This window comes from Pteropus vampyrus, unplaced genomic scaffold (assembly GCF_000151845.1).
Source record: "Pteropus vampyrus isolate Shadow unplaced genomic scaffold, Pvam_2.0 Scaffold16, whole genome shotgun sequence".
In the NCBI taxonomy this organism is placed as follows: Eukaryota; Metazoa; Chordata; class Mammalia; order Chiroptera; family Pteropodidae; genus Pteropus; species Pteropus vampyrus.
The window spans coordinates 1,299,011-1,311,852 of NW_011888797.1; the positions used below are offsets into that span (position 1 = coordinate 1,299,011).

The following is a 12,842-nucleotide window of genomic DNA, read 5'->3' on the forward strand; positions in this document are numbered from 1 at the left end:
CGTATGATCTATGATAGTCTAGAGAATTTTAGTTGGTTTCGTATTTTCTAAGAAGAAATATAGAGGACATTTATCATCTGAGAAAGATCACACATCTCTTAGAGTCTGTCACCTCCTTTTCCTTCTGTAGGCAAGGGATATTTGCAGTTAAAATCATTTAAAGCAAACAGATCACCTATTCTGGTTCATTCTGAATCAGGGCACATTTCCAAGATCCTCAAGGACAGTTGTCCAATTATCGTTCCTCCCTCTGTAGTACATGTAAAGTATGACTAAGGTCAAAAATTCTAGCCTGGCTTAATTGGTTGTCTGTGTGACTTCAGGTTGTTTTAATATGAAATGGAAAAATTTCTCTGGCCTTTAAATCCTAGTTTTATTTTTCTTGTTGGTTCTGAATAGGTTTACTTTCAAAGATCTCTTGATTACTGCTGAAGTTCAAATTTAATCTTTAGCTCCTGAAACACACAATCCTATTTCTAGCATTTTCACTCTAGACAGGAATCATTTAGGCTCTTAAATGCTTTTTCCTTCTTTGGAAATCTGTTTGGCAAAGATCTTTTTCTCATAAATGAACCAATGTATTTATTATTCTTCACACAATGTCTTCATTCTAATTCTTTGGAGGAATTAACTTTGTTGAAAATGATAAGAGAAAAGAAGTATCAGCCGTGTGCCTTGTTATTTAAGACAGGCCACTTCTAAAATACACATAGTTAGTATGTAAAACACTAGCAATTTAGCCCCATGTATAATTTAAATTGTTGAAACAGAATTAATAATAAGTAGCAATGATATAAAACCCACAATTTAAAAAATACTTCTGGTCCATAATTTTATCACTCTCTTTAGATGACCACCTAAAACAATTATTGATGCTTGCCCCGTGTCTTCATTAGTTTCGAAGAAATAAGCTCAGAAAAGTAGGCATCTTACCAAGATTTATAAAAAATATTCTAGCTTGTATTTCAACTTAGTTATCTTGATTTTCCTTTCTTTCCTTTGCATTAGTTTATTATTTGAGTGATCACTGCATGTTAGCCAGGCTCTGTGCTATGTACACGGTAACTTCCCTGGAAAATATCACAGTTTTATGAGGGAGGCAGAAACACAAATGAAAAATTATAAGGAATGTTGAAAAGTTCTATGAGATTAGTAAGAAGAAGGAGGTGTCCGCTCCACTGGTGGCTGAGGGGCAGGGCTGTCAGGAAAGCTTCCTAGAGGAAGTCATATTTGAACTTGATTGTCAAGGATACAATTTCTCCAGAAAGGAGAAATAACTGGTGAGAGAATCCTAGGTGAAGAAACAGTCCGCGAAAATACATATAGGCATGAAACAGTGTTGTGTTTAGGAAATAGCTAATCACCCTGCTGTGTGACTACAGCAGAAGGCTTTATATGGGACACGTGCAGAGGCAAAGGAGTTGAGGGAGGACAGAAAATGATACAGGAACAGCAGGAGGGATTTATTATACAACACTATACTAATAATGTGGAACCCTTGACAAAGTTTTAAGCAAAGGGGCAGTTGATCAGATTTGTGGTTTATAAAGATAGTGATATGGGAAAATGGAGCAGAAGAAGAAGAGATGGGAAAACCAATAAAGAGTCTACTGAAGTTGTCTAGGTGAGAGGTAATGGAGCACAGGACTAAGACAGGTGCAGAGGAGGGGAGAGCAAGGTCAGTTTTGACAGATATTTCTGAGGTTGAAACACAGATTCTGACGCCATAAGCTGAGAAAGAGAGAGGTTTTGAGATATCTGTGTTGGATTTTTGTTATCATTTGTTGAGCTGTGCTCCTGTGCTAGGGACGCCTAATTTCATTTAATCTTCTGGTGCCCTATAAGGTTGTATTACTGGCTTCATTTTTGAGGATGAGGAATCTAAGAGGTGAAGTGACTCATCCAAGGTCACACAATTAGTGATGTTGAGGTAGAATCTGAACCTAAGTCTGTCTGACTCGAAAGTCGAGTTTCTAAACACAGGAGGATAAAAGATTAATTTGCAGAAGAAGAAAGAGGATGGTGGTGGTGATTTGCTTTGTTTGTTTAGGAGTAAAAAATAGGGGGACAGAGACTTGATTTGGGCATGTCGTCTTTGAGGTAACTATGGGACAGTCGTGTGGAGATGTCTGGAATCAGCAGTCTCCAGAATGAAGCATCGTTGTCTTCCATTTCCCATGGCACTTTTATACCTGGAAATGGTACTTATATCATCGTTCTGTCTGCTGTTGGCTGAATGCATGTTTGTATTTTGTTTTGTTTTGTTTTTGTGAGAAGGAACATCTTTCTAATTTCCTCGTCCTTTTTTGTTGTATTGGAGTTGCTTATTCTGAACGAAAGGAACAGAAAGGACATTTGTCCTGCTGTATTTTCTGTGTAAATATCTCATGGCTTTTATAAAAAGGCCTGAGAGCTTGGTGAATTTCTGAAAAGGAAGAATTTTGCTTTATGTTTTACAAGCAGTAAGGAGCTGCTTTTTGCTTCAGATATTCATTTATTGCTTTCAGGTCACTTTTCACAATAAATATTAAGAGTGTCATCATTTTAGTTTTCTGTGAGAAGCCGTAACTTATGTAAACTGAGAAGACTGACTGACAGTATATAGGAGAGTTTTAATATTTAGAAATGACAGAGCAAACACCCATGAAGCAACTGATAGTAAACATCCCTCGCCCCAGGGGCATCGCTGGAACCTACTGGGACCATTCTGTGTTCAAGGTACACCAGGGGAGTGTCAGAAGACTCACAGAACACCTAGGTAACAGTAGCATAGTCATGTAGTCAAGAAACACCTGGATAATCTTATAAGCACTGTTTCAGAATGTGTATACTAAAAAAACTTAGGTCCATGGAAATATTTTAATCAATTCTTATTTGAAAAATTCATGACCTTGGGATGACTGACATGAAAATGACATTTTCCCCCACTGCTGTTTCATTTGCAGGTTTTGGCATGGAAGCAACCTTACTCCTGGTGGTTGGCTTTTCCCATACCAAGGGGGTGGCTATCTCCTTTCTGGTACTTGCCGTAGGATTTAGTGGCTTTGCTATTTCAGGTAAAATGTCCTCTGGGTTTCCAAATCTTTTCTATAGATCCAGCAAGTCTTACGAGGCAGGAAGGAAAAGGATATTGCATCACCTTCCTTTAGTATCCAGGCCATTCCCAAGGAGCAGTGCCACTGACTAGAGAATGTCATCTAGGAGGTATGGCTTTGTAAGGTCCCTGGGTTCCTCAACCCAGTCAAGGTGGAATTGCCCCTAATTTCTCCACCTTGGAAATAGACACTAAGTGTGAGTGAGCCCTCTGAGGCATAGGCAGAGGCCCAAGCGTGTGTCTGGGGTGGAGTGGCACTTTCACACTGCGGCACCAGATCACCCTACCTAACAGAGTCTTTTGTGACCTTTTTAATCTTCACCTCCTACAAGAGAACTGCTAATATCAGGTCCTTTGACATATAGTCGTGGGATCAGAAGCTTTCTAGAGTGGAAAGCTTCTTTAGACTTTGTCTCTTCCATGGCCTTCATTTTCCAAACAAGGAAATGCAGATCCAGAGAGGGGAAGTGACTTTCTGAACAGGCTAGAACAGATAGTAAGAGTAATAATGGTGATGGCGAGAGCTAATGTTGATCAAACACAGACTCTATGTCCTGTGGCTGTATTAACCCCTGTAATTCTCACGGCTCCTCTAGGTGCTATCAGTATCTCCATATTACAGGAGCAGAAAGAAGCCTACTATGTGTGAGAGGCCAGAGTGCTATCATGTCTTATAGTCTTCAAAAGCTCCCTTGTAAAACTGGGTGAAAAAGTGAAACCCAGTTGTTTTTCTACTTTCAAAACATACTGTAATACTAAAATTATCACTTAAAGAACACTTTACATACGTTACATCCATCTTACGACATTGTGAAGTAGTAATATCACTATTTTACTGATGAGGTACTTAAAACTTAGAAAAATTGGATACTTTCCTATGGTCACACAATTGGTGGCAGAGGAAGAACTAAAGGGCCATTCTGCCTGGCTCTAAGCCTGAGCTCTCTCCACCATTCCAGGCCGCGTAAAAGATCAAACAGAGTGGTACCATCTCAGAATAGAAATCTCTGGTTTAAGCTACCCTAAAATAGGGGCTTGATCTTATCAGTAGAGCTGATGAATAGGAAAAAACGAGGGGAAAATGTCAACCGTAAAAGTAGCTTGCAGCTAACGACTTGGGTTTGGAGGTACATAGGCCTGGGTTTGAGATCTCTCTTTACTACCTACTATTTATACAAAAAAATTACTATGTTATTTAAATCCTCAAGTTTCAATATCTTCTACTAGAGGCTAGAGAGATGTAAAGGCAACCTCGTAGCACTGTTGGGAGATCTCGATGAATTAACATAATTCATATATTCACTCACACTTCCCATGAGCCAGGCACTGTTCTTGGTGTGGGGGATAAGGCAATGAAAAAAAAATCAAAGATTCTGTCCTCATAAAGTTTACATTCTAGTGGAAATAGAGCATTGGAAGCTCTTAGCCCAGTGCCTGATGCATAACAAAATTAATAAGTATTCACTACTATTGTTCAATTACTATTCACTCTGGCCCAGTGCTTCTCATACTTCAAGGTACATACAAATCATCCTAGGATTCTGCAAAATACAGATTCAGATTCAGCAGGTCCAGAGTGGGGCCTGACTTTCCGTATTTCTAACAAGCTCCCCAGCGATGCTGCTGCGGCTGTCCAGTGGTCCACACTTTGAGTAGCGAAGAGAGAACAATCACAACTTATTTCTAGTAGGGTGCTGAGGATTACTTTTTCTTGATAGCTCTGTTAGGCAAAAGAGATTCATATCTTGTCCCCAAAGATACTGAAATATTCAGGTTCATATTTCCATGAGATTGCCAATTAAGACACAATCAGAAGGAGAGAAACCCAATACCCCAAATCACAACAGCTGCCATAATTTTTATTAGCACTTACTCCAAGCTAACTATTTTTCAAACATGATTTAATTTAATCCCTGTGGTAAACTGTGAGAAGGGTATTGCTATGTCTATTTTACCAGTGAGGACCCTGAGGCTTAGAAAGGTGACTTAACTTGCCCTAGTAAGTTAAGTGGTTGGGACTGGAATACAAGTTTGTCTGACCCAACAGTGATACTATGGGAGGGACTATCGCTGTGGGGACGATAATTCCTCGGATCTACTATCTGCCCACTTTATAAAGAGTTAGTAGGGATGCCAGAGAAGATGATCACAATTTAGGAACTGATCATAGACAAGAGAGCTGACAATGGTGAAATTAGAAAGATACAACAGTTAGGTGATGCCTATTTTGAGAAATGTCCTATGAAGAGAAGACAGACTCTCCCAGCTGTTGTGCAATTCTTATTTTTTTTTGTATTTGCTGCTGCAAAAAAAAAAAAAAAAAAAAAATCCATCAATATCTCAGTTTCTCATAGATTTTTCCCCCTGAACACTAGAATTGTGCAGCTAGAAACCTAAGTGGCTTTTCTTACATTATCTTTAGCTGAACACAGATGCCTGAGCTTTGTATCAGAATATAGTACTCAACAATCATATTAATCACTTCTTATCTCTGACTTCTTTTCTAATAAAGTGTTTATTGCATTTGAATCAACAATAAGATTAATTAATTTTGCAGCTGTTTTTTATATTCTGATTGTCTGCCACTTTGACAGCATGTTTATTATAAAGGTTTTTTTTAAAAAAATTCTCCCTGAATGGAAGTAGGAAAAAAACAACCAGCCAATGTGCCAAATTGGAAAAAAAAATTTTTTTTTAATCCTATTTTCAGGTTCTTTGCACAGAATGGAGAATTAAAGAGCAAGACAAAGGAAAACAAAAATATGAATAAATAAAAGTTGCTGTAATTTCATAGCTCAAATTGCTAATTAACCAATCAATTATTTATCAAGTGCCTACTATGTACCAGACACTGACAGTTCAGGGGAGATAGTGGTAAATAAGACAGATGAATAACCTAGAAAAGGACATACATGTTGGTTTTCACCCCTTGGTTATCATGTAATGGACATACATCATTTAACTTAATTTTTACAACAATTTTATAAGAATGATTATTCTAGTTTATAGATGAAGAACAGGAGGTTCAGAAAGTTTAAATCCTTTGTCCAGATTTGCATCTCAGTTAAGCTGCCAGAGGCAGGTTTGTCTGACTCTAAAATCACCTCTGGGCAATATTGACTTGAACAGGTGGTTCTCAGTGCTTCTTCCTTCATTCCACTCATTCTTTTTTCCCGATAAACAGGTGAATAGTGAGGTGTTGCTGACTTATTATTTTACCACTCCAAGCAGCATTATCTTCCATCTTCTGAGAGAGAAGATGCTTGCTTAGAGCAGCAGCAAGGCAGCAGGAGTAGGTAGGACTGGTAATAGTGGTAGCTAGTGGTAGTAGGTAGTTAGTAGAGCCTAGCTATTTGCCAAGAGCTCTTGCCTATATACTTTCCCTGGTTCTCATAGCATCTTTATGGCTTGGGTAATATTATCCCCATATTAGAGATGAGGAAACAAAAGCTTAAAAATGACTTAAGTGGTGGAAATAAGATTCAAACCCAGATTTACAAACTCCAAATCGAGTATGTGCGTGAAAGTATTTTGTAAATTACAGAGGATTCTGCCAATGTTAGTGCAAATGTTTATTATCAAAAAAGTACCCTTTCCCCTATGCCACGTGGCCACTAAGGCACACTTACCTGTGGTAGCCTTTTAGGAGTAAGTTGAGGCCTGGGAGGGAGGATATAATGAGGCAGGGTTTGGTCCTCATCACACTGAATGTGATTGTGTGATTATTTACTCTGAATAAATGTGATCCAGACTTTTAGCTTTTCAGTATTGCCCCAAATACTATTATTTTGAAGTTCGGAACCCCACAGAAAGTCCAGGGTAGACACTGCTAATCAATCACAGCACATTTTTCTGCTCTGTGCAGGCATAGCCTGGCAATCCTCAACCCGGCCCTCTCGGTGGAAGTATCCATTAGTCATGTGCTAGAAGAAAGTACATAGATTGATGAGCATTGGGGGGAAGCTAAGTATTTTCCAAACTGTATTTGGAATTCTATTCTTGACTCTGATTTTGAGGTTTTGGCTTCACTGTAGGTTTTAATGTCAATCACCTGGATATTGCCCCCCGCTATGCCAGCATTCTCATGGGCATCTCAAATGGAGTGGGAACCCTGTCTGGAATGGTCTGTCCCCTCATTGTCGGTGCAATGACCAAGCACAAGGTAATGGTCTCCTCTGGGGCTGTGGGTTACAGTATCAAAGGACTGAAATACTCTATAAACTTGAAATCTCAAGGCCCTACCCCAGCCTGTAAATAGGTATGTCCTTGACCTTGGCTAAGTCATTTGAGCTTCTTCTATTTCTCTTTTCTTTCTTTTTCTTCTTTTTTTTTTTTAATTATCATTTATTGATAGCAACAGGGCTGATTAATTTTGGTTCCATATTTCCTCAACAAAGAAATAAAATGTGTGTGTAGTGGGGGCAAACACTGTATAGACCATTTCGAGACACAGTAAGAAACTGAGGCAATCAAGTCAGGAGAAATTAAAAAGTATTCAAGATCATTTTATAATTCTAAGTAATTAAGCTTTATAACCCATTCAATCTATTGCTTAGCATGTTCCAGCATAAAAATGTTAGTGCTGTAACATTTCTGTATTATGAAGAAATAAACGAGTCATTAGTGACCCTTCGTAAGAACCTACCAGGGTGTGACACTTAGTTGTTATTGAACCATTGTGCATTTAGACCAAGGCGGATGGAAGAAGAGGATCCCAGCTCCATCCAGCGTTCAACCACGGGACACTTGATCTCTGGTTTCTTCACCTCTGTCATTGATAAAGTTTCAGGATGCTGCTTTCTGCAAATACGAATTTTTTGATATTTTGGCGTTTTTACCCAACTATTGTTTTTTTTAGTTGGATTGCCTATTACAAATATGACTTCCTGGAGAAGAAAGTATGAGGCAACTTTTCATGTTTTTTGATAGAAAAGAAAGTTGGGATTTGGGATTTTTTTTTATAGGCAGAAGATTAATGTTTTCTCCTCTCTGTTCATGAGATGATAGGATCAGTAACATGAGTATTAAATCTCAGATACTATCTTCCCTTAACCTTAAACACAAGTGCCATTATTTTGTGATACTGTATTTTACACAGAAAACATGATTGTAAATAAGCTACTGACAGTCAAGACTGAGCATTTTCATGGCTCAAATTGTTATGTATCCAACAGCAAGCAAGAAGGAGACCTCTGATATTTAAAATGATGAGTTCCTAAAGCAAGTTTAATTTAACCCAATAGGCGAGTGGAAACCCCATTAGTGTATTTAGAAGAGCTATGAAATGGTGCTGCGTGTGTTTTACATGATGTTTATTTTGTAAAGCATTTCTCTAAATTAAAAAATGCATATTCATTATAGTCTTAACTTTCATTTTTAAACACTCAAATTCTGTTTGGATCCCCGGCACGCTTCTGACACGTGTTCCCAAGAAGCAGAGTGCTGCCTTTGGGGTGAACCAGGTGCTTCTTTTGTGCCAGAACATGCTGTTGATCTCTGGTTTTGGTTAAAATATTAACTGGTACTGTGTTTCCTCATTTAGACCCGTGAGGAATGGCAGAATGTGTTCCTCATAGCTGCCCTGGTCCACTACAGTGGTGTCATCTTCTATGGGGTCTTTGCTTCCGGGGAGAAACAGGAGTGGGCTGACCCCGAGAATCTCTCTGAGGAGAAGTGTGGCATCATTGACCAAGATGAATTAGCCGAGGAAACAGAACTCAACCATGAGAATTTTGCAAGTCCCAAAAAGAAGATGTCATATGGAGCCACTACCCAGAATTGTGAAGTCCGGAAGAAGGAATGGAGAGGACAGAGAGGAGTGACCCTCGATGAGGAAGAGCTGACATCCTACCAGAATGAAGAAGGAAACTTCTCAGATACATCCTAACGTCTTAGGGGCACTTCTGTCTTCTTGTCTCCTTAGAACCAGAAAGTACCCATACCTATTGCCTTCCCCATAGCCCAGCTTGCCAGAGGGTCAAATATGGAGACACTGGAGGTGGGGGAGGGGGAGAGGAGATTTCATCAGCAATAGAGAAGAGAGAAATATTGTCTTGCAATGATACGTCTGGGTATGAGACTTATCTTAAGTGAACATTATATATATATGTATACATTATATATATATATGTGTATATATATATATAATGTATACATTTTTTGATTAGCAGTTGATTCTTCTCTCAAAGAACTATACTTATTCAGAAAGGAATGACTAGAGAAACAAGAGAGACAATACCATGTTTTTCAAAGAAAATGGGAGAACATGGGGCTATCTGGCCTGGAGGAGAGAAGGTGACAGCTGCCCTACCATCTCTGAGAATAGCCATGCAGAGGAGGGTTTTCTACTCCTAATAAAGGCTACTGCTTGCGGAGGCTCTGTGTTGCACCGGGCGCTTTATAAACATTTCATTTAATCTCCACACCCATATGACATACATTCCTTATCTCCATTTTACAACTAAGAAAAGTAAAGCAAGAAGAGATGGATTCACCTGAAGTCATTCTCTTGGGGCCAGTGAGGAGATTGTTGGGATCCAAATTAGGGGATAGTTTTGGTGAAGAAAGTGTCACCTCAGGATAGGGAAGACAGTTTTAATAGTGAAAACTGAAAACAGAGTGGGTTATCTTTAAATAATTCCCTATTTTGGCAGGCATGGAGAATGGGAAACATTTGGGTTAATGTGGCAGAGAGCATTCAAACATGGTATGAGGGGCTGGATTCAAAGACCATTAGGTTCCTATATGATCTGAAGAGTCAAATGATTCTGTGAATTCATAGTTTTTAAATCATAAGGGTCCCAGACTGCATGAGACATTCAGAGGTCAAAAAAAGAAAAAGCTAAGTAGGATAGCAAATTTTCAGGAATCTGATGGTCAGAATGGCTGAGAAGTAGGATTTGGCTATTAAATTTCAGTCCTTCAGAATATCAAGAATGTTGTTAAATAATGTCTCACATTACTTAAAAATCTCGAAGACATTTGATAATTTAAGAAGTTGGTTCATGCATTTTATTAGGCAAAATTCTCCTGAGTCTTCTGTTTAAAAAAAAAAAAAAGTCTTTAGCCGTTTTAGCTGGTGATATTAGGAAGCTTGATTAAGTTATACAAAATTATGGTTGAAGTATTCCTAATGACTGTATTTGGAAATGATATATAGGGAAATCACAATAATATAGCAGTAGTTCTACGGAGAAATTCTAGAGCGAAATATCTGGGACAACTAGACTCATACTGTTAAAAATTTGATTGCATAAGGCAATAACATGGATACGTTTAATATATATTTTAGAATTTAATAATTAAAAGTTTAATGTTGGCATGTAAGGGGTTGTTTGAAAATAAAATTATTTTCCTGTTTATTGTTTTTGAAAATTTTATTTCTACTTTCAGGAGAATAATGTAATATTGTGAGAAAAAAATATAGATTTACTTGTACTTTATTATTGTTAAGTGTTTTTTTCTAATTTCTCTCATATATATATTTATAAATATATATATACACACAGACACACTTCTGGTCCCTAATTGTACCAGCAGAGTTGTAGTGTATCTTATAAAAAGAACAATTTTGAGGGAAAAAAAGAATTGCCTGATTCTCCATTAAATAATATTTTTTATGTCATTGGTGTATAGTTTATGTTATTATATATCTTTAAATCTCTTTAATGAGTGAATTCATTTAAGTCCCTTAGAACAGTGTCTGGCATGTAGAAAGTGCTCAGTAAACATTAGTTCCCATCATCATTGTCATCTTTTAACTTTTTGGGACCTTTTCAGTTGAAAAGATAGCATGCTATGTTATTTTCTTCTACTAGCCACAGAATTTATTGTGAAAGTCGTGATGTTTACTAAGTAAAAAAATGAGAAATTTATCGTAGCCAGTGTTTTATTTTTCCTTCTGTTAATAAAGTCAAATAACTATTAAAAAATACTCTCATGATAATCCCTAAGGTAATATTCTAGATTGTGACATTGAGTTTTATTTACTCCAACATTTAAAGTCAGTGTCATATGCAGAAATTCCACATTTTGATAAATCAAAACATTTAGAGTACCTGTAACTTGCCCTTAGAATATTAAAAAAAAAAAAAAAAATGGAGTCCTAGATCATAGTGTTAAAAACTAAAAAGCACATTACTTTGTTTTGATGGGTATTGTGAAGGTTGCATTGAACAGATAATTACAGTTGAACACCAGGCATATGCAGTTTGCAAGTCATTGTACATTTTGCTGCAAATATCCATTCGTAGATCAACCCTTGGAGGCAAACCATGGATTCTAGTAAAGTGAAGGAGGCCTGAGGGTGCTGGATTCTTGAGACAAGAAAGGCTTGACTGGTTCTTTTAAAAGAATGAAAGTTTTGGAGACTCCTGAACATGACAAGAAAAAGAATAGTTATTCAAGAAATAATGGCACATTTGTTATTCCTGCCTGGATGTTAAATTCGACAGGTAAAAATTGAAAACTGCTATTTCTATTCCACACTGTCTCCTCCCGACCTCAACAAACCTGTTCTTCCTTCCCCGTTTTTTTTATCTCAGTCACATCTCCCTTTTGCTGGAGCTAGAGTTCTTGAAGTCATCTTTGACTTTTAAAAAAGTAGCTCTTTCTCTCTTCCCTGCCAAGTCCATTTAACTTTATTTTCAATCTGTGGCTCAAAATCTTACATCGGTTTTGGAAATTTTTTAGCTGTTGCCTCTCATGATATTGCTTTTGCTCCATCCTCTCTCTATGTTCTTTCCAGGAGTCCAGTTAAATGGACGCTGGATTGTGCGTAGGACTCTAACCATCTCTTTCCAGCCCTTTGCCTCTTTCTGTGTCATTTTGAATATCTTCTTCTGACTTATTTTTAAATTCTTTATTTCTCTCTTCAGCAAGATATAATCTGGTAAAAATCCATCCGTGTTCTTAATTTTAGTTATTGTCTTTTCAGTTTTAGAACTTTTATTGATTCTTTTTCAATTTTGCTAAGTATTTTAAAAAATATTTCTAGTTCTCTGCTGACATTTTCAATCCTGTATTTTCTTCCTAGAACATAGTAAACTAATTATTTTAAAGTCTGATCAGTGCCACTATCTGGAGACCATGGAATTCTGTCTCTGTTTTCTGTGGGTTTGGTTGATCCTTGTTCGTTGTCTTATTTCGGTCTGTGCCTGGTTTTCTTTGAATCTGAAATCGTATTTGGAAAATTGTTTGCAGAAATGATTTTAGAATTAAAATAATGTTTTTGTTTTTTTTTTCTCTAGAGAAGATTTTTGTTTGCTTCTTCCAGGAGCCTGAAGGCATTAGCATTCTGGGATCTCTTGCATCCAAATGCAAAGCCTGAGATGTTTTTGGCCACTTAGATGGTTTGAAGCTGAGCTGAAGGCAGTGTGAAGGCTCTTTTACTTTTCAACTCACTCTTATTGCTAGACTACAGAACTTCATAGTCCCAACCCACACTACTGTGTTTTTATTGGCATCCAATTTTTATATCCATACCAGGCCATCAAACTGCCCAGCTAGCAAACATTGGCTTTTTTATAATTTCCAAATGCTTCCAGGAGAAGAGTAGTTTCAAATGTGAGGCTCACCTCTCTGGATTTTCATCTTCTCCCGGATAGCCAGATTGTAGCCAGATAATTTTTCACTGCCATGCTGGCTTTCCAATACTTTTGAGTAGACAGTTAAAAAATACATATCTCCTAGTATAAAGGTTGGTTTGAATTACCTAGTTTGCATTAATGGAAGATGAAGTCCCTTTAAT

General features: G+C 37.5%; 1 protein-coding gene across 2 annotated transcripts in view; it reads left to right on the plus strand.

Moving 5' to 3' along the window:
* The window catches only part of SLC17A8 (solute carrier family 17 member 8), a 40,543-nt gene extending 31,473 nt beyond the window's left edge, over positions 1–9,070 (plus strand). Inside the window, exons 9-11 of one of the 2 annotated variants that reach the window (XM_011386639.1) lie at positions 2,946–3,056; positions 7,129–7,256; positions 8,637–9,070. In XM_011386639.1, coding sequence (XP_011384941.1) covers positions 2,946–3,056; positions 7,129–7,256; positions 8,637–8,981 — 584 coding nt within the window. In that variant the 3' untranslated portion in view covers positions 8,982–9,070. The remainder of the gene's footprint in view (positions 1–2,945; positions 3,057–7,128; positions 7,257–8,636) is intronic. The other variant, XM_023527299.1, reaches the window with a different exon arrangement.
* The last annotated feature ends 3,772 nt before the right edge of the window (positions 9,071–12,842 follow it).